The sequence below is a fragment of the Salminus brasiliensis genome, chromosome 19 (assembly GCF_030463535.1).
Source record: "Salminus brasiliensis chromosome 19, fSalBra1.hap2, whole genome shotgun sequence".
NCBI classification, from domain to species: Eukaryota; Metazoa; Chordata; class Actinopteri; order Characiformes; family Bryconidae; genus Salminus; species Salminus brasiliensis.
Genome location: NC_132896.1, coordinates 21,927,735 through 21,950,745, shown reverse-complemented (window position 1 = coordinate 21,950,745; position 23,011 = coordinate 21,927,735). Strand labels below are relative to the sequence as shown.

General features: G+C 41.3%; 1 protein-coding gene across 8 annotated transcripts in view; it reads left to right on the top strand.

Moving 5' to 3' along the window:
- The window catches only part of diaph2 (diaphanous-related formin 2), a 395,960-nt gene that overhangs the window by 72,273 nt on the left and 300,676 nt on the right, over positions 1 to 23,011 (top strand). For all 8 annotated transcript variants that reach the window (XM_072664160.1, XM_072664155.1, XM_072664157.1 and 5 more), the window contains one exon: positions 16,536 to 16,675. In XM_072664160.1, coding sequence (XP_072520261.1) covers positions 16,536 to 16,675 — 140 coding nt within the window. The remainder of the gene's footprint in view (positions 1 to 16,535; positions 16,676 to 23,011) is intronic.

Here is a 23,011-nt window from a genome sequence, read left to right as displayed (position 1 = left end):
GGGAGCAAAAAGGTAAGGGCCTTGCTCAAGGGCCCAACAGTGGCAGCTTCCCGAGCCTGAGTATTAAATGCACATCCCAGTGCTTTAACCGCTTAGCCACCACTGGCCCTGTGAGCTCCTCTGTGAGCTCATATAAGGCATGTGCACAGTGCATGTACAGTGGGGAGAACAAGTATTTGATACACTGCTGATTTTTCAGGTTTTCCCACTTGCAAAGCATGTAGAAGACTGTAATTTTTATCATAGGTACTCTTCAACTGTGAGTGATGGAATCTAAAACAAAAATCCAGAAAAATACATTGTATGATTTTTAAATAATTAATTTCCATTTTATTGTGGGAAATAAGTATTTGATCATCTATCAACCAGTAAGAATTTTGGCTCTCACAGACATGTTACTTCTTCTTTAAGAAGCCCTCCTGTTCTCCACTCATTACCTGTATTAACTGCACCTGTTTGAACTCGTTACCTGTATAAAAGACACCTGTCCACACACTCAATCAGTCAGACTCCAGCATCTCCACAATGCCCAAGACCAGAGAGCTTTGTAAGGATCAGGGATAAAATTGTAGACCTGCACAAGGCTGGGATGGGCTACAGGACAATAGGCAAGCAGCTTGGTGAGAAGGCAACAACTGTTGGTGCAATTATTAGAAAATGGAAGAAATGCAAAATAACGGATAATCTCCCTCGGTCTGGGGCGCCATGCAAGATCTCACCTCGTGGAGCATCAATGATCTTGAGGAAGGTGAGGAATGAGCCCAGAATTACACGGCAGGACCTGGTCAATGACCTGAATAGAGCTGGGACCACAGTCTCAAAGAAAACAATCAGTAACACTCTACGCCGTCAAGGATTAAAATCCTGCAGTGCACGCAAGGTGCCCTTCCTCAAGCCAACGCATGTCAAAGCCCGTCTAAAGTTTGCAAATGACCATCTGAATGATCCAGAGGAGGAATGGGAGAAGGTCATGTGGTCTGATGAGACAAAAATAGAACTTTTTGGTTTAAACTCCACTCGTCATGTTTGGAGGAAGAAGAATGATGAGTACAACCCCAAGAACACCATCCCAACCGTGAAGCATGGCGGTGGAAACATCATTCTTTGGGGATGCTTTTCTGCAAAGGGGACAGGACGACTGCACCGTATTGTGGGAAGGATGGATGGGGCCATGTATCGTGAGATTTTGGCCAACAACCTCCTTCCCTCAGTAAGAGCACTGAAGATGGGTCGTGGCTGGGTCTTCCAGCATGATAACGACCCAAAACACACAGCCAGGGCAACTAAAGAGTGGCTCCGTAGGAAACATCTTAAGGTCCTGGAGTGGCCTAGCCAGTCTCCAGACCTGAATCCAATAGAAAATCTTTGGAGGGAGCTTAAAGTCCGTGTGGCCCAGCGACAGCCACGAAACCTGAAGGCTCTGGAGGAGATCTGTATGGAGAAGTGGGCCAAAATCCCTGCTGCAGTGTGTGCAAACCTTGTCAAGAACTACAGGAAACGTCTCATCTCTGTAATTGCAAACAAAGGTTTCTGTACCAAATATTAAGTTTCTTTTTCTGGTGTATCAAATACTTATTTCCCACAATAAAATGGAAATTAATTATTTAAAAATCATACAATGTATTTTTCTGGATTTTTGTTTTAGATTCCATCACTCAGTTGAAGAGTACCTATGATAAAAATTACAGTCTTCTACATGCTTTGCAAGTGGGAAAACCTGAAAAATCAGCAGTGTATCAAATACTTGTTCTCCCCACTGTAAATAATCACTTTGTGTATATAATCACTTTTGTGAAAATGCCTATTGCTTCTGTGATGAGAGAGTGTCCGTTTTTGAACTGGCCTGACATTGCTGGACTTTTGCCAGTTGGCAGATGGGGTGAGGACTTGCTCTTCTTTAGGCGGCATCTGTGGTTTGCTTGCCTAGTTCCCTAAGTGGTCTTAGTTGTCTGAATCGTCTGTCAACAGTCCTGTAGATTAAATTGACTAACATTTAAAAATAATAATTTATTTGCAAAGCAGCAATATAAAAAAAAAAGAAAATGCCTAAGTCTAATAATTTTAAATGGCCTCCCCCTGTTATTAAGTAGCTGGATAAAAGCTATCCGGAAGTATTAATCAAAGAAGGAAATAATTCATAATTTGTACGTTTTAATGCAATATTGCTTGAGTTTGTAAAGTAACTTTGTCACATGTAAGGTCTTTAATTGTTGTTAGAACACCAAGTTTAATTCTCTCATCTCTTCAGAATTCTCTCATCTCTCCATTGCTCCTAATGTTCCTGAATGCCTTTTTGTAGGCACGGAGCAATCACTTTTGTTTGGCCTCCTCTTATGACTTGGCTTCTGGTCAAAGCCCTGTTTTCATCTGCAGCGTATATATATATATATATATATATATTCAAAATTCAAGAGTTTGTCATATGCACAGCCGAAACAGTTACACTGTAAAATGAAATTCTTACTTTGCAGCTCCATTTACCAAAAATCTTAAATATCAATATAAAAAGAAAGAAACAGAATAAGTATCAGAGTCTCTCCGAGTAAATGGCCATCCAGCCTGAACCTGCTGGAAGTTTGCCCGCTGATGTACCAGTCTGACCATCAGGCCCCCCACCCACCACCACCCATACCAGACCAGCGGCGCACCCTCCTACCGCTGCTACCTGTTTAATTACCATGTTAAAACCTAAATGGACTTGTAACTATCTGCCACTATTAATATCACCATTATTAACTATCTGTTGTATCTGGTTTGGTAATTTTTATCAATAATGTTCAAATAGCTCTGACCAGAGGAGGATGGGTCCCCCTTGTGAGTCTTGGTTCCTCCCAAGGTTTCTTCCTCCAGCTCTGAGGGAGTTTTTCCTTGCCACTGTCGCCGTTTGCTTGCTCACTGGGGGTCTTTGATCCTTCATGTCTTACATCACTTCTTTGTTGTCTCTGTCTTTTACTAATTATGTAAAGCTGCTTCGTGATGACAACAGTTGTAAAAAGCGCTATACAAATAAATTTGACTTGACTTGACAAGTATCCTAATGGCTTGTGGATAGAAACTGTTAGTTGGTCTGGCTGTCCTGGACTTCACACTCTTGTAGTGTCGGCCCGACGGTAGGCGTGTGAAAAGGTTGTATTGAGGGTGTGTACTGTCCGTGATAATGCTGTGGACCCTCCTGTTGACCCTAATCCTGTAGATGTCCTGCAGGATGTCCTGTCATCACACTAGCCCGCCAGCTCAGCCACCTCTTTCCTGTGTGCTGTCTCGTCCCCACCGCAGCAAACTTGATGATGCTGGTGTTGCTCTGGGAGGCCACGCAGTCATACAAGAAGCGTGTGTACAGCAGGGGATTCAGCACACAGCCCTGGGGACTCAGTGGGGAAAAAAAGTATTTAGTCATTCACCAATTGTGCAAGTTCTCCCACTTAAAAAGATGAGAGAGGCCTGTAATTGACATCATAGGTAGACCTCAACTATGAGAGACAAAATGAAAAAAAAAATCAGAAAATCACATTGATTTTTAAAGAATTTATTTGCAAATAATGGTGGAAAATTAGTATTTGGTCAATAACAAAAGTTCATCTCAATACTTTGTTATATATCTTTTGTTGGCAATGACAGAGGTCAAACATTTTTTGTAAGTCTTCACAAGGTTGGCACACACCGTTGCTGGTTTGTTGGCCCATTCCTCCATGCATATCTCCTCTAGAGCAGTGATGTTTTGGGGCTGTCGGCGGGCAACACAGACTTTTAATTCCCTCCAAAGGTTTTCTATGGGGTTGAGATCTGGAGACTGGCTAGGCCACTCCAGGACCTTAAAATGCTTCTTACAAAGCCACTCCTTTGTTGCCCTAGCAGTGTGCTTGGGATCATAGTCATGCCAAAAGAGCCAGCCACGTTTCATCTTCAGTGCACTTGCTGATGGAAGGAGATTTGCACTCAAAATCTCACAATACATGGCCCCACTCATTCTTTTATGTACACGGACCAGTCGTCCTAGTCCCTTTGCAGAGAAACAGCCCCAAAGCATGATGTTGCCACCCCCATGCTTCACAGTTGGTATGGTGTTCTTTGGATGCAACTCAGCATTCACTCTCCTCCAAACACAACAAGTTTGTTTGTACCAAACAGTTCTACTTTGGTTTCATCTGACCATAAGACATTCTCCCAATACTGCTTGTTTGTAGGTGACCAAATACTTATTTTCCACCATTATTTGCAAATAAATTCTTTTAAAATTTTGTCTCTCATAGTTGAGGTCTACCTATGTCAATTACAGGCCTCTCTCATTTTTTTAAGTGGGAGAACTTGCACAATTGGTGACTGACTAAATACTTTTTTCCCCGCTGTATATGATGATTTTATTTTTTTGTTGTAACAATGCTCTTTGGCAATAAATCTTATACTTTTGGAAAGCCTGTCAATTTCCCTTTAAATGGTGCCACATTTGTAAGGAACATGTATTTGTGGGATGAGCAGTAGAGCTGAGTATATGGGTTGCACCCATGAAAGTTTCTGTCCAAAATCTTCTTTGCCATTTCCAAACAGCTTATTTTGCTGTTGCTATTGACACTTGCTTTGAGCTTCTGGTACCCCCCTGGTTCTGTGAGCATGGGCCCTGCTACAGTAGTTAGTAGGTGTCCGCTCTAAGAATCGGCATGCCACATTAGGGCCTGTGCGATTGGGGAACTCCAAACTGGTGTTCCGCAAAACCAAATACCATCTCCAAATTGAAGGTCAAGTTTCATATAACGGGGGATGTAAGACAGGCCCATGAAGTAGGCATCCCAAGAAGACGACACTTCAAGAAGATTTTCTCACCCTGTCAGCATTTAGGTACCGTAGGCTGTCTTCAACAGCTTTGCAGGCCGGTGTCTCTCTGCCCAGACAATCTGGAACAGACTGCATGAGGCCAATCTTCGGCCTCATCGGGCTGCCAGGAAGTCTGCCATGAGGTTTGCCATGACTACCCTTCACCGTCAGGCCCGTTTGCACAGGAGTCGGCAACACGTGCACTAGAACCTTAACATGTGAAAGGAACGTTATGTTCAATGATGAGTCCAGATTCTGCCTATGGCAGTTGGATCATAGGGTCAAAGTGTGGAGAAGACTATGCTGATTGCTACACCGATAGAGTAGCATCTTTTGGTGGAAGCAGTGTCATGGTGTGGGACGTATCTTCCTCACTGGAATAAACAAGGGTTGTCATCATTGGGTGGCAATCTCAATGCAGAGAGAAATTAAGATTAAATTCTGCAACCAGTGGCAATCCCATATCTCCACGGTCTGGGACCGAACTCCATCCTTGAGATAACGCTTGCCCCCACAGAGTGGGGTTTATCAGAAAACCTCCAGAATTTGGGAGTGGAGAGGATGGAATGACCAGCCAGCAGTCCTGACCTCAACCCCATTGAACACTTGTGGCATCAGCTTGGGTGTACTGTTCATGCCAGAGTTACCAACAACGTTGGCTGCCTTGCGACAATTGCTGGTTGAAGAATGGGATGCTTTCCCACAGCAGTATGTAACCAGGCTGGTGACCAGCATGAGGAGGAGGTGCCATGCTCTTGTGGCTGTGTATGGTTCTTCCACACACTACTGAGGCTCCTGTTTGTTAAATGAATAAATTGTTCAATTGACAATATGTCTTCAATCATCTAGTCCACCAAACACCAAACGAGTCAATGGCAGATAGGATTTGGCAATTTTTTAATCGGCGCAACCCACATACTCAGCTCTGCTGCTCATCCCACAAATGCATATTCTTTACCAATGTGGCACCATTTCAAATGAACAGACTTTTCAACGGTATGGTCCTGTTCAGTAATTACCAGTGCTCTAGTGTGAAGGAGGAGTAATTTGAAGTTGGACAGGTGCCGTTTTTGACCGATGCAATGCCTTCGCAGTGTGTGATTGGAGAGGTTCTAAGGCTGAGATCAGCCCCAGTGGCTGCAGCTGTAATGAAAGGGAGTGCATTTAACCTCCTCAGCGTCTGATCATTACAGACAAAGCTACAAGCCATTCTATCACGCTGGCTGTTGGCACAGTGGGTCTCCTCCTTTAGCGGCAGAAACTGTGCTCCCTGTGGGATGCTGTGTGTTGAGAGAGAGAGAAAGAGCAGAGCTGCGTGTCCTGGTGCGAAATGGGCCAGCCAGCAGGAAGCTCCACTTCCTGGACTCATCAAATTGCTTATCAGCCACCAGCTGATACCCTCCGGGTCTCCCCATGGATGCTATTGTCCAGCCTTCTTAACTGATCCATGTTTTAGCTGACCTTTTTAGTCCTAAGACATGTACAACTTATATGCACACTTTTTTGGTTTTGTTTGTGTATTCACTGAAAAGATGTAAGCTCCCCTCAGCACAGCTGTCAGTCAAACTCTAATGAGAAATAAATTAAGAAGTAAAATAATTGCCACCAGTAAGCTTTGATACGGCTTGATGTGCACTAATTGCCAAGATTGTATCTGTATTATTTCTCAAAAGATCAGTGGGGCACTTTTGTAATTTTCATTAATCACATACATACAAAGCAGTGATAATTAAAACCCTACTTAGTCCTACGCTTTTCTGGGCATTTGTAGCAGGAAGAGAATATTAATAGGGGTGAATTCATTAAGGCATACAAATGGAATACAATACAATTTTTTTGTGTGTAACATTTACTGTAGGTTTGTGTTTTAAACATTTGCTTCTATATTTATATATACATGATTATTATAATTATTCATATTAATAATAATTTCTCTCTGTAGTCATTGAGGTGTTCTTTAAGGTCACAGTTGGTTGGGGTACTCTGGAGCAGCAGTAGCAGCAAGTACCTGATTAGTCCTATTACAATGGCACACATTGCAGACCATAATTTACCAGAATCATTCCAGTATGCCAGCTTCATACTGAGATAGATTACATCCACAATGTGTGCAGCGCTGTCATCATCAGCTTTCATGACCTTGTAATTACACCCTCTCAGTCCCAGCACCAACACCTGTCTATGCTGCAGACAGACAGAGAGGGGCCTGTCCAGCATTTTAAATCCACTATCAGATTTTCTGTAGAACCTCAGAAGTACAAGGCTAAATAATGTATTTGTAGATTTTATTACATCAGGTCTGATTTAAGTGCAGCATACTAGATTAGAGTTGTCTGATTGCACGGGCAGCTGCTGACTGCGTAACCTTCTACTTTTACCATCACTAGGGGTATGTCCTTGTTACAATGTGAAATTGACAGTGTATCTAAAGTAATTGCATGCTGTGCAATTGTCTTTGGCAGGAAATTGTTATTGACGTGAGGATTCAACAACAGTAGAGGATGAGGCATTTAGTTGTGGTCAGAGGTCTGTGATATGTATGTTGCTCTTAAATCCAAAAAAACTTTTACAATTCTTCTGTTCTCTCTCTTTCTGCTTTTCTGTCTGGGTCTTTTCCCCCACTCCCATCCCCTTTAGCTCCCATAGCCTCTCTGGTGAGTTTGGACTAACTAAGGGCAGAAACCCAATTACACATATCTAGTGTGTTTGGCTGTCCATGATTAGTGTAGCCTGGCATAATCTTGATATTATCTCATAGAATGGAATTGACCAGGGTCATTAAGCAGCATAGCTTTCCAGAAGTAAAGGTCAGTGAAACCAGAACGATAGCGTGTCTGGTTTGGAGTAGTTCCTTAGCCGTATGGGAAATTAGTCAGGAGGATCAGGAAAAAGGAGAGCAAAATACCACCTCCACTATTTGTTATTTAAGACATTGCGTAAAACATTTAGCAGCATACATGTTGACATATGGGGGGGGGGGGTTCATGCTACAATAATTAGCATGAATTCATTATTGAATAAATGAGAGTTTGAAATTTTAATTAAAAAATACAAAATAAAACAAAGCGAAATGCGAAGTCATTTTGTAACTCTGGAGGGAAATTGCTTGCAGTGTTGCAGGCAGCTAAGGTCTGCTAGTCCAGAAAGTGCCACAGGCTGCAAAAAGAAGACACAGTAATGAGCAAAGAGATAACCCCTCCCTCTCATGCACCCAATAAATTTTATCAGCCAGGTAAGAGCAGACCAATCGTGTCAGCATCCCACAGTAGCCACTCCGGAGAGTGGAAAAAAAGAGAGACTGAGATGGAGAGAGATGAATTGAGAGATCTTCAGTCAAAGCCTGATCAAGAGGAGTTAAAGCAGAGAGGAAGATGGGCATGCATTAGAGGAATGTGCAATATCGGCTTCAGACCACCCATCATTTCTCTCAAGTGTGCAAGGGGAAAAAGATTTTTAATAATATTCAATAGAGAGGGGTTTTTCTCACTGTTTTCCCATTTTAGGTCAGTTAGGATTACCAAAATTATTTCTATTTGCTAAATGCCAGAATAATGAGAGAGGGCATTTTTAAAGGCAATTGTTATTACTGTCTTCAAAGTTAAAAGTTTAAATACAATAAGATTACTATACCTATATACAATGATATGAAAACATTTGGGCTAATACTTTTTATGATTTTCCTTAATAAATCATTGGTTGTTCGGATCAGCAATTTCAGTTAAGTATATCATATAGCACACGAACACCGTGATATTTGAGAAGTAAATGAAGTTTATAGGATTTACAGAAAGTGTGCAATAATTATTTAAATTAAATTAGGCAGGTGCATAAATTTGGGCACCCCAACAGAAAGATTACATCAATATTTAGTAGATCCTCCTTTTGCAGAAATAACAGCTTCAAAACGCTTCCTATAGCTTCCAACGGGAGTCTGGATTCTGGTTGATTGTATTTTGGACCATTCTTCTTTACAAAACATCTCCAGTTCAGTCAGGTTTGATGGTTTCTGATTATGGACAGCTCGCTTTAAATCACACCGCAGATTTTCAATAATATTCAGGTCTGGGCACTGAGATGGCCATTCCAGACTGTTGTACTTGTTCCTCTGCATGACTGCCTTAGTAGATTTTAAGCAGTGTTTAGGGTCGTTTTCTTGTTGAAGTATCCAGCCCCGGCGCAACTTAAACTTTGTCACTGATTCTTGAACATTGTTCTCAAGAATCTGCTGATATTGACTGGAATCCATGCAACCCTTAATTTTAACAAGATTCCCAGTACCTGCACCGGCCACGCAGCCCCACAGCATGATGGAACCGCCACTGCATTTTACTGTGGGTAGCAAGTGTTTGTCTTGGAATGCTGTTCTTTTTCCACCATGCATACCGCCCCTTGTTATGTCCAAATAACTCAATATTCATTTCATTGGTCCACAGCACCTTATTCTAAAATAAATCTGGCTTGACCAAATGTTCTTTAGCATTTCTATCATAAACAGCGATTCTGTTTGTGGCGTGTGTGCAGAAAAGGCTTCTTCTGCATTACTCCATTATTCCATACAGCCTCTCCTTGTGCAAAGTGTGCTGAATAGTTAAACAACGCACAGTGACACCATCTGCAGCAAGATGATGTAGGTCTTTGGAGCTGGTCTGTGGGTTGACTATTACTGTTCTCATCATCCTTCGCCTCTTCCTATCTGAGATTTTTCTTGGCCTGCCACTTCGGGCCTTAACTAGAACTGTGCCTGTGGTGTTTAATTTCCTCCCTATGTTCCTCACAGTGGAAACTGACAGCTGAAATCTCTGAGATAGCTTTTTGTATCCTTCCCCTAAACTATGATGAACAATTTTTTTCAGATCATTTGTGAGTTGTTTTGAGGCTCCCATATTGCCACTCTTCAGTGAAGATGCAAAGAAAAAGAAAAACTTGCAATTGGCCACCTTAACCTCCTTTTCATAATTGGATTCACCTGTGTCAAGTCAAGTCAAGTGGGTTTTATTGTCATTTCAACTATATACAGAGTACACATTGAAACGAAACACCATTCCTACAGGACCATGGTGCAACATAGATACAGTGCATACAAAACACAAGAGCAACACAATACAAGTGCGGACAGACAGAGAGAGAGAGTGTGCATGTAACAGAAAAGACATCAGTTCAGAAGTTGAGTTGAGTTGAGAAGTCTGATGGCTTGGGGGAAGAAGCTATTGCAGAGTCCGGTCGTGCAACCAGCATTGTGGATGACTCCACACAGACTGTTCTCCCTCCTGCCATCAGGAAGAAGGTACCGCAGCATCCGGTTTGGATGACTCCACCCACCCTTCACATAGACTGTTCTCCCTCCTGCCATCAGGAAGAAGGTACCGCAGCTTCCGGTCCAAACCGGATGCTGCGGTACCTTCTTCCTGATGGCAGGAGGGAGAACAGTCCAAACCGGATGCTGCGGTACCTTCTTCCTGATGGCAGGAGGGAGAACAGTCTGTGTGAAGGGTGGGTGGAGTCATCCACAATGCTGGTTGCTTTGTGGATGCAGCGGGCAGTGTAAATGTCCATGACGGAGGGGAGAGAGACTCCGATGATCCTCTCAGCTGTCCTCACAATGCGTTGGAGGGTCTTGCGGTCAGAGGCTGTGCAGGTCCCAAACCAGGCAGTGATGCAGCTGCTCAGGATGCTCTCTATGGTCCCTATATAGAAGAGGGTAAGGATGGGTGGAGGGAGACGGGCCTTATATGTAGGTCAAGGGTCAATGATCTGCCTAATTTTATTTAAATAATTATTACACACTTGCTGTAAATCCTATGAACTTCATTTCACTTCTCAAATATCACTGTGTTCGTCTGCTATATGATATATTTGATTAATTGCTGATCTGAACAGCCAATGATTTATAAAGTAAAATCATCAAAATGATCAGGGGTGCCCAAACGTTTTCATACCACTGTACTATGCATATGGTGATGTCATGTCTTTAGAAGCTTCTGGTTTTTGGCAACAGCTGAGTTAGAGGTACAGTGGGGGAAAAAAGTATTTAGTCAGTCACCAATTGTGCAAGTTCTTCCACTTAAAAAGATGAGAGAGGCCTGTAATTGACATCATAGGTAGACCTCAACTATGAGAGACAAAATGAGAGAAAAAAATCAGAAAATCACATTGTCTGATTTTTAAAGAATTTATTTGCAAATAATGGTTGAGAATAAGTATTTGGTCACCTACAAACAAGCAAGATTTCTGGCTGTCACAGACCTGTAACTTCTTCTTTAAGAGGCTTCTCTGTCCTCCACTCGTTACCTGTATTAATGGCACCTGTTTGAACTCGTTAACAGTATAAAATGTAAAAGACACCTGCCCACAACCTCAAACAGTCACACTCCAAACTCCACTATGGTGAAGACCAAAGAGCTGTCGAAGGACACCAGAAACAAAATTGTAGACCTGCACCAGGCTGGGAAGACTGAATCTGCAATAGGCAAGCAGCTTGGTGTGAAGAAATCTACTGTGGGAGCAATAATCAGAAAATGGAAGACCTACAAGACCACTGCTAATCTCCCTCGATCAGGGGCTCCACGCAAGATCTCAGCCCGCGGGGTCAAAATGATCACAAGAACGGTGAGCAAAAATCCCAGAACCACACGGGGGGACCTAGTGAATGACCTGCAGAAAGCTGGGACCAACGTTACAAAGGCTATCGTCAGTAACACACTACGCCGGCCAAGGATCTTGCAGTGCCAGACGTGTTCCCCTGCTTAAGCCAGTACATATCCGGGCACGTCTTAAGTTTGCTAGAGAGCATTTGGATGTTCCGGAAGAGTATTGGGAGAATGTCTTATGGTCAGATGAAACCAAAGTAGAACTGTTTGGTACAAACACAACTTGTTGTGAGTGAATTCTAAGTTGCATCCAAAGAACACCATACCAACTGTGAAGCATGGGGGTGGCAACATCATGCTTTGGGGCTGTTTCTCTGCAAAGGGACTAGGACGACTGGTCCGTGTACATGAAAGAATGAATGGGGCCATGTGTTGTGAGATTTTGAGTGCAAACCTCCTTCCATCAGCAAGGGCATTGAAGATGAAACGTGGCTGGGTCTTTCAGCATGACAATGATCCCAAGCACACTGCCAGGGCAACAAAGGAGTGGCTTTGTAAGAAGCATTTCAAGGTCCTGGAGTGGCCTAGCCAGTCTTTAGATCTCAACCCCATAGAAAACCTTTGGAGGGAGTTGAAGGTCCGTGTTGCCTGCCGACAGCCCCAAAACATCACTGCTCTTGAAGAGATCTGCATGGAGGAATGGGCCAACATACCAGCAACGGTGTGTGCCAACCTTGTGAAGACTTGCAGAAAATGTTTGACCTCTGTCATTGCCAACAAAGGATATATAACAAAGTATTGAGATGAACTTTTGTTATTGACCAAATACTTATTTTCCACCATTATTTGCAAATAAATTCTTAAAAAATCAGACAATGTGATTTTCTGAATTTCTTTTTTCTCATTTTGTCTCTCATAGTTGAGGTCTACCTATGATGTCAATTACAGGCCTCTCTCATCTTTTTAAGTGGGAGAACTTGCACAATTGGTGACTAAGTAAATACTTTTTTTCCCCACTGTACATCTGGGGATGTATTTTAAGACACACCTGAAACACACTAATTCTTTGTGTAACATCATGGGAAAGTCAAAAGAAATCAGCCAATATATCAGGAAGAGAATTGTGGACTTACAAATCTGGCTCATCCTTGGGTACAATTTCCAGATGCCTAAAGGTGCCTCGTTCATCTGTACAAACAATTATAAGCAAGTACAAACAAGACAGGAATGTCCAGCCATCATACCGCTCAGGAAGGAGACGGGTTCTGTGTCCCAGAGATAAACGTGCTTTGGTCCGAAATGTGCCCAAATCAACCCAAGAAAAAAAAAGCAAAAGACATTGTTAAGATGCTGGCTGAAGCTGGTAAAAGTGTGTCATTATCCACAGTGAAACGTGTACTGTATCGGCATGGGCTGAAAGGCCACCCTGTCACAAAGAAGCTTTTACTCCAAAAGAAACATTAAAAAGCCAGTGTAATGTTTGCAAATGCGCAGAGGGACAAATACCTTAATACCTCATTTTTGGAAACATGTCACATTGTGTCCTGTTTGGCCATAATTACAACATAATGTGCAACATATTGCAAATACTCTCTTTTGAGTTTCCCCACTCAGATCCATTTAGCATTAACCTGTCTGCTGGAGTTGGAAGTAAGTATTTGCAGGACTTTGAAGACTTTGGCAGTGCACCTCATTGAATGGATCTCTGTCTGAGTGGCCAAGCACAGAGTTGGTTAACTCATCTGAATGTGTGGGGCACTGTTAACTAATGACCCTGATTAGCATATTTGGATTACACCCATGTCCAGGATATAAAACCAGACACCTGCTGCCCTGTACAGATCATTATTGGTTTTGTTTGCATGCATGTTTTTTCCACAATGAGCAAATTCTAGCTCATTGTCTAGCTGATAAGTATTTAGCTGTTAAGACTGCATGTGGGGCATGTGCTGATTGAATAAAGAAAGCCTGGAGGGGCGGGGTGTGGGTAATTATTAGGGATGTACAACTTCTTTCTTTGCGATAGTGACACCAGTTTTTCTATACCAGTTCTGACTTAAATACTCAATAGATGTCTATAATCTTTCCACATTTTTTAGGTTGTACTTTTTGAACATTTGAACATAGGTTGCACATTTGAAATGTTTCAGAGCCATGAATATAGTAAAAAATGGAAGATTGTGACGTTATGCATACCCCTGTTAGACTTTGTTGTATGTTTATAACACCATTCAGATATGTTGTATATGCTTTTCTCTCTCAGCATTCATAACTTGGCTAGGTAGCTAAATTAAGGATATTTGTTTTTTGGGGGGAAATTCACACTACAGTGATATTATTTAATGAAAGTGGGGCTTTTAAGTATAAGCATGCAGTGGTGATCTCTTCTCAAACAATTTATTGAAACAAAAGCCAACAGTGGTGGGTATACCCGCAATAATTTGTTATGTGCCTTTTAGCACCAATTACAGCTGAACAACAACGTCTCATGCTGTTCACAAGTGGTCTGGTGAGGCATGGCATCCCACTCTTTTTCAAGGTTGGCCCTCAGGCCAATGAGGTTCTGGGGTACAGAGCTATGAGCCGACTACGCTGCGACTCAGCTAATCCCATAGGTTTTCAATGGTCTGGGGAAAGTGCAGGCCACTCCACTTGCGGTACCCCAATCTCCAGCAGCTGTTCTAATGAAGCAGCCTCGATGAGCTGGAGCATTGTTTTCCATGAAGATGAAAGACAACTATGCATTGTGACCTATGCATAGTTCTCTCCTTGACGTTTCTAACATCGTTGGCGGTAGGCCTGTCACGATAACAAGATTTTCCGGACGATTAATCAGTCTCCTAAATTATCGCAATAAACGATAATATTGTCATTTTAAAGAGGTACTATAATTTTTTTCTTGCTTCTGGGCTCCCCCTACAGTACAACTTCTGTTTTGAACACCCACTAAAGAACACATTTTCTAATGAGCTGAAATATACAGAAACAAATATGCTAATTAATTCAGAAAAATATTACAGTTTTTCACTCTAATGACTAATGATTATGCAGCATTACACAGTGTTACACAATAGTGTTGGTTTGTGCCATGTGTCAGAACAATAATATAAAAGCAATACAATAACACCATTTTAACATGAAATACATATTTAATTAAGAATAAGAACATTCAAACGTTGAACTCCAAACATTCCAATATAAAATATTTAAATATCTTAAATAAATAAAACAAATAAAATACCACACTCTTAAATAAACTCTTCTGATTAATACTTGGCACTTGGACTGATTTATCTATATGCTATATATTACTGTGATATGAAATTAGCTCCATCAAAGTAACAGGTGCTTCGGCAAGCCATATCTCTTCCTACATGTGTATTTTAATTATCGGATAAGTTCCGAGCAAGGAACACCAACATGTTTACCTTGTTTGGCTTGAGACAGGATCTCTCTGGGGTAACAATATTTCCAGCTGTGCTAAACATTCTCTCTGAGCTGGTGCTTGTTGCGCAAATGCACATATATTTTTGTGCCAACTTCGCTATCAGAGGAAATCTTCTGTGATTATCACACCACCACATCAAGGGATCAGATGATGTATCCAAGACTTCTTCCTGGATGAACTTGGTTAGCTCTGCATCAGCCTGAACTCTTTTTGGCACTGACACAGCCTGGCCCTGAAGACTTGTGAGTTTATATCTTCTTTTCTGAAGAAGGTCACTTAGCCTTTTCTTCTTGGGTGCTGCAGGTTTAGATCCATCGTCATCGTTTTCAGCACTGGCACTTTCTTCACTTCTTTCTTCTTCTTTGAGTGTTGAGTAGCTCTTGCACAAGCTGATGTTTGACATCATCTAATACCTCTGCATCCTCCATGCTCCAAAGTCCATGAAACCAAGTCCATCTTGAATTACTTCTCCAAACTTTCTTTCTGGATCTGTGTAACTTTTTTTTTTGCAAATTCCTATTAGCCTTGAATATGTTCGCCAGCTAACACCCCTCCACCTGCGTCTGCCTTCACTGTGTGCAACGCACCCGTTTCCTAACCGATAGATGTCGCTGTCTGGCCCAGACATGTCTTCGCCTTAGATAGGGAGCCGGCGAGAGAGCAGCACCGTGCGCCTTGCAGAAATCTTGCTGCTTTTTTTTTTCTAATGTAAACAAACTCGCGCGAAAACCAATTGGCTATTATCGGCGTCTGCTAAACTTATCGTGGACACGTCCATTTATCGTACGATAAGTCGATAACGTAATTAACGCGGCAGGCCTAGTTGGCGGCCATAATTTCTGCTCAGTGTTAATCAAGTTTTGTCAGTGAACATCACTGAGGCCCACTGGTCCCTCGTCCTGTGTAAATGCTCCTTGGCCCATGCCCTGTGCCTGGTGGTGTGGTCAGGTACCCTTGTCTTCTAGGATGCAGACCATGTTAATGTAAACTATTTCGAATGGTCTGATGTGACCCTAGGGTGCCTCTCACCTCCCTTAAATGTGCCTTAAATGAGTTGTGTGGCATTCATCATCCAGTTCTGCAGGGCACTGTTCACAATGAAGCGGCCATCGGTGTGGGATGTGGCCATCGGACGTCCACTTCTATGCCTTTCTGTGACACTTCCAATCTCTCTGTATCTCTGTTGATCGATTGTTAGGTATTGTCTTGGTCTCATGATGTCAAAATGTGAACAGCCTGATGAGCACTGTTTAAGTTCCAATTCTAAGTGAACCAGGAAATGTATTGGTCGATTCATGGATCAAACACCTGTTGTGAATTTTGCTGTTAAGCTCCTTGTTAGAGAACAGCAAGTTGTGCAAAAAGTACTGAAACATTGAACAGTTAGACATGTGCATTGAAAAGTTTAGAGGTCACATTAAGTTTACTTATGAAGGTTAGAGTGCATGTTAGGTTCATCCTGAAATTTCCACCAAAAGCCAAATATCCCTAACCTATCTGAGTAGTGTATATATGTAAGATAAGATAAGATAGTCCTTTATTAGTCCCGCAGTGGGGAAATTCCCAAAAATTGAAATTGCTGACAGAGATCTAGCCTGACACAGATGTTATAATTAATGTATGGCTGATTTAATGGTCTGTTAATTGCAACACTGCACTGACTGATTCCTTAATGTGTCTTGTTACCGCAGGGTGGACTGAGGAACAGCAAGCACGAGTGTACGCTGTCGTCCCAAGAATATGTGCATGAGCTGCGCTCTGGCATTACTGAAGAGAAGCTGCTCAACTGTCTGGAGTCTCTGCGTGTGTCTCTAACCAGCAATCCTGTCAGGTCTGTAACTTCTATCATATCATGTAAAAATATGTTAATCAAGTAAAAAAAATCTTTGTGTTTCTTACCATTTGCACTTGTGTGCACTGTGCATTCCACTCTAAAAAAGAAAAAAAAAGGGTACAAAGTAACTACAATGAGACAGTTGTGCAGGAAAAGTCCCTTTTCTGCTACGAGACTTCCTTTCAGATCTTCTCAGTTTATCTGTGTTCTAATATCATACATTGTTTTGCATACATATATACCAGATTTCAGAGGGGAAGTCTTTCCTCTGGCATTCCTTAACATCCCTGGGAGAACCCAGAGGACCCTGTTTAACCCTGATTTAAATTAAAAAATTATTTGATGACCTGAATCATTAATGTAAATTTAGATAATTAGAAAACGGATTAGAAGACAACTGCAGAAAGGACAAGATAATATGAAAATATTCTCTCACCTTCTAGCACAAAAAAAAGTACCCAGGCTGTGCCTCATTTGCTTTATTCTGGGCTGCTTGAGCTTAGCATTCTTGGAGGGCCTGTTAAGATGCTAATTGGAAATGTGTCGATGTCTCTAGTAACGTGGGATCCTCAGACCTAGTTAAACAGCGCTGCCCATAGCATAGCTGTCCAATTTGGCATAGCCCCTAGTCACTTTAAGCCCAGCTCTGTCATTGCTCACAACTCTACCTATTAGACTCTATTCCTTATGGGAAGTTCAATTTTTGCACTTAAGAGAGTTCACTGTTCTGTAAGGCCTTAATAAGTACACCTCCCCCACCATCTCTTTCATGTCCTTTCATTAAAGTGCCTCCCCATATTTGCTGGACCACTTCTTTGTTGTTATTATTATTATTATTATTATTATACTTGGCACTTGGCAATAGTTTCATGTTTCATGTTTTGCTGTGTCTATTATGTGGCTGCTGTTATTGGCCCTTCCCATTCACCATTAACTAGTCTGCAGGATCCTAGTATGTCTCCCCACAAACTTGTCACCTTCCCCTTGTGGATGCAGTGGGATCTTCAAATTTAATTTGGTCCCAACAGCACAGAGGAACACTTTGTGACAGCAGACCCTCTCAATTATTTATTACCTCACTGTCTGAGAGATGGCTCTTAATGTGAATCAATGAGCGGTGCATATAAAGTGGTCATCACATGGGTGGCAAGTTGATGTTCCCTTTCAAATGACCCTGTGCTGAGGGAGGCCCCAGCTGGACAGTTCTTTGATCAGTGGATACATTATAGGCATACTTTGTATATACCACAGGCTCTCAGACTAATAGGCTTTGTTTGGTCTCTAGAGAGATCATCTACTTCTACCCACAACAGAGGTGTTCTCGGCTGAAAAGCAATTAATAGATTTTCGCCAACATTCCACCCATCTCGCCATATGGCAAAACTTTGCTTTTGAATTTTTTGTTAGGAAGTGCAAAACGTAAGTTTTAGTAAAAAGTATACCTGTATACCTGTAATCTCTTGCTATTGGTAATTAAACAAAAGGACTACTTCACATGATGCAGTCTTTATCTGTCATCACTTTCAATACTTAATGCACCCATTCATTTACTGTGTGCTCATTAATCTTGGATACTTTTTTCCAGCTTGTTGTTCTTTGAGGAACACACTCCATGTCTCTTTTTTAAAGACTGTGTTATAAAGTTTGGCCCTGCTGGCTAAATGGAGAAAAGAATGGTGTCAGCACATCTTCCCATTAAAAGGGCAGTGTGTGCCCAGGGGCAGTGGAGGCCAGGACCACCCTCTGGGTGTTTGGAAGGGGCTAAACTTGGGAACATATGGGGGGGGTGGGGGTGAACTATGGGAAAGTAAGCTCCATCTCGCCTGCCCACAGAAGGCCAAACCTTGGCGGGAGAAAGGCACCCTGGGGTGTGACACGATGCACGATGCTTGGGTCTCTTCACTACTGGGTCAATGTCTTTCTCCTTCTACCCCCTCCCCGTTAGAGCATTTTCCGAGCTTGCCAAGGTTATTCAATTATTATAAATAGAGTTAATTATCACGGATCACAACACACAGGAATATTGTGAGCCTGTGCCCTCTGCTCTGAAAACACTATGTTAATGTAACCTTTACAGTGTTCTGGCTTTATGTATCTAAAATAACCATGCAAAAAACAGCAGCAAAATGCACTGCCATTTTAATAGCCCTCCCTACTTTTGGACAGCATACTTTGTTACACGTGTACTTTGAGTTTGTTCACTTTGCTCCTCTTGTTAAAGCAATCTGCTCTCAAGAAAGTTTTGATGCGTCTCAAGAGGAGTTTGGGTGATCCAGCATGAGATGAAATTAGTCTTTTTAGGTCAGGGAACCAGCAACAAGTGCAAACATCAGTACTCGTAATCCCACACAGATAACACAGCTGCCAAAAAGTTATGTGTCTGCTTCGAGCTGAAGTCCTCAGGGACCAAAGTCTTCTCCATAAACCCTGGTCGTATTTCAAACTACACTGCCTACCAGTTTGAAATGTTTGGACGTAAAACCACAGTGCATGCTGAATGGAAATTAATTTGTGATGAAAATGACCCCAAGTTCCTTCGCCTTTCCTAGGTGCAATTACTCATGAGTCTTGTCAAACCTTATCTCCTCTCTCCTCTCCAACAAATATTTTAGTGTGAATAACTTTTAAATCATGGTTTCTGCAGTGTGCTCTATTCCATATTAATCAAAGCTGGAATTTGGCAGGTGGAAAAGGCCTAGTATGATGGGAAAAGCTCTGTATTTGAGTGCTGTTATCACTAGACTTGTTTGGCATAGAAAGATAAATGAATGGGATCTGCCATTTGCTATTGACAAATTTGTGTTAAACCTCTTGGTTAATTCTGTTTTGGTAAAACTGTTTTGCACTTTGAGGTTTTCTTCAGGGCTATTTACTGACATTCCATGATTTTACTTCGCATAATGTCAGGTCTCACAAAAAATTTCACAAAAAGTTGTAAGATATGACAATGACCTTTAGAAAGTAAATTCACTGTATTGGAGAAAAAACCTATGTTTACTTGCATATTTATTTTCATTGTTTGTCCATCAGGACCCATGCAGAATATTAAAGCGCTAATGAAAATGATTAAGATGTATTTGTTAAAGAGCATATTAAGAGCATAGCATATATTTGTCTTCTCTGTAAGACATGCTTTTTCCAGTCTAATCAGCAAAATACAAATTGAAAGGGGACTCTGTAAGGAGGTTGGTGCTACTGTTGCTTAGTGCTGATCTCCTCCTGTTGTTTGGCCTGTGTTTTCATAATAGTTTAATTGGCTGGACTGAGCACCTGGTGGGCTTCTCAGGTGGGTTGTGGGCCAGTGAGGATCCTCATTTCCCAGCAGTCCCTCACAGGTGTGGAGCTAAATGCGTCATACAACTACTCACAGATGGTGCTGCCTGAAGCACACACTGCCTCAATAATTGTCTCAATACTTTAGCTTTTCCTCCTGTCTGTGTATTTCTCATTTTTAAGTAAAAGTGTCAGTGCATTTAAAGTGTCTATAAAGCAGAATTCCGGCATGCGTGTAATCTTTAGGCTTTTATTTACCCTCTACTTTAAAAACAATGCCATAGGCTGTACTGTTGAAGCATAGAGAATTAGTTACACAATATGGGAAGGGATCCATAACTCCACAACTTCTTCACATCCACTCATGCTCAGTCCTCAACAGATTTGTCATCTTTCTGACATTTACACTCATATTCACCCTGTACTGTGGTGACGGCTCTAGAAAGTTGAATGCGCCGACTTCTCATCAGTCTCTGCGCAGTAATATACAAAAAAGCCTCAACTCCAAGGGGTGTTTTTATTTATTTATTTATTTATTTATTTATTTATTTATTTATTTTTTACTGTCAGTGTAGTGTCTTCCCCTTTTAAAATCCCTGCTGTGATTACAGGGCCAAATCTTAGAGCAGGAAATATGGCAAAGAAATATAACCCACTTCTCATTATGTTTGGATCGTCATGGAATGACTGCTATGTTCTTTCCTGCAATTTCTTCTGGATATGCTGCATGTGCAGCACTAATGGCTCAGGGGTTATGGCCGTAGGAATAGTGGAGAGAGATGCTATATTGAAAACACCAGCTCTCCTGCTGTGCTTATGTATCTATCAGGAGTGCCTGTAGCCACGAACACTGGAGGTAACAGGCTTATTTGTGTCTTTGAAGACTTGATTCTTCTTAAAGGGAGCAGTTCAGCAGCACATTCATTGCCTCCATAACTGCTCTCCAGACAATGTAAGAGAAAGAACAAAGTGCTGATAGTTCCTCACCAGGCATCTGTTTATTCTTTTAAACAAAACACTACAAAGAAAGATGGAGTATCTGTGCTTCTTTTGGTGAAAGCTGTTGTTTAGTTCTAAAAGCTGTCTTTCATTTATGTTTAATGAAATATTTGCTGATGGCCAAGTTCTGTCTTCTAAATTTCTTAGGAAAAAACCAGCTTTTACAGAATTTAATAATCACATTTCTTCTTACTTATCACTAATTCAGATTATTAGAATTCTTATATATGCCATGCATGTGCAAAATATTGGTATGTCAATGCCAGCAGGATTGCAGGCACCAGTAAGCAGTTTTGAGTGTTTCAAAACAATAAATTCATTTTTAAGTGATCGGATGAGTTGGTTTACTCTGATGCGAGCTGGATTAGAGTTAGGAGAGGATGTCAAGTAATGTAATATGCCAGTACTGTGAATTTGTATGTGGAAAAAAATATACCCATGTTCCCCATGTTGATTTGTGAAACACATTTGATGTAGACACACTAGTGTTTGAGAACAGCACATGGTGTTTTTATTAAGGTAGTCATGCCATAGATTCATCCGGCTGCTAATTACTCTCTTAAAGGAAGGAGGTGTGAAAAATCAGTAAGGTGAAAAAAAACAAAACAAATGCAGTCGATTAACCAAACATGTTTCATATCTGACATACACTTCTTAAATTTACAACTGAACATGCTAGAATGGAAATTATTTGGATGACTGTCTAGGCCCAGTGTTGAAGGATGATTGATGATGTGCATACTTTTGTCCTCTAATTGTGGTGCAAGTAAGCACTTCCTGCCCAAATAAATGTTATTTGGTACCCTAGACACAGTTAAAAAAATCTAGCCTTTTGGTAATAAACTATCACTCAGCCCTAGTCAGAATATTAGTCTCCTACTAGAGAGACTTGAGCCAAATATATAATGCTCGGTCACTGCCATTTCTTCACAAAATGCGAAGGGTATTGTATCTGCCATTAAGACCTGAGAGAGTTGCTTATGGGAAGTGTTCATTCGGTGCTGATAAATGTTAGCTACCCCTACTTGGTGGGAGACACAAAGGTGCCAGTTTGGTCTGGCAAACACGCTTTATAGTCGGGGTACAACACTTTAACTTTTATCATTTTTAATGCCCAGCTAGCTAGATACCTCTGTCCATCATTAATAATTGAAGTCCAACTGCATTGTCTGCAGCCTAATCATGCTTGATGCAGGTTGAAAATATCTGATATGTAATGTCATGAAATGCATCCAGAACTATTTGATTAAAGATTTTAAATTTACATGTTATTCTTATGAATACCAATAATTCTGACGTGATGAATAGGCAAACGCCTTCTTTGTATAGACTTTCTCTGACTGTGTGTGACTCAATTTAGAAGTAAGAGCCAGTTTTCACTACATCAAGGTCAGGAGAGAGGACATTTTAGACACACTTTATAGGTCAAGCACATTTCTCTCAAGTTGTAAAGGACGTTATCAGTTATCATATCTCATTTGATATGGGGCATATCTGTACTCTGTACATCTGTACTCTGTGGGGGATTAAGGAAAACAAAAAATCAGTTGTAATCAGTTAGGGAGTTGTCATATGTGGCCTGTGCAAATGTTTAGGCACCTTAAGCATTGCGGAGGCACAAATTGTTTTTTGACAACATGACCAGGACCATGATTAGTAATTGTAATTGTAGTTCTCAATTGTAATTGAGAACTGTCACCTGAATTAAATATCCAAGCTTTTTTAAATGCTCCTCAACTCCACAAGCCATGTACTAACACTCATCAGACATGGTCTATTGTAAGCCACTTTTAAAAGATCAGAGAACAAGCATAATATATTCCCACAAGGCAGTGGAAGGCTATAAGAAGATAGCTTAGAGTTTCGGCTTGCGGAGTGTTATTAGGAAATTATTGATTAGGGGAACAGTGGAGGTAAATATTCAATTGGGAAGACCAAAAAACTGAGAACTACACATATGCTGCTTCGACAGGCAGATCAAAAGCTCATATGACTGCCATGATGGCATGAGGGTGGTATCCAGTTCCAGTGTGCAATGTTGCATGTGTGAATGTAAATAGC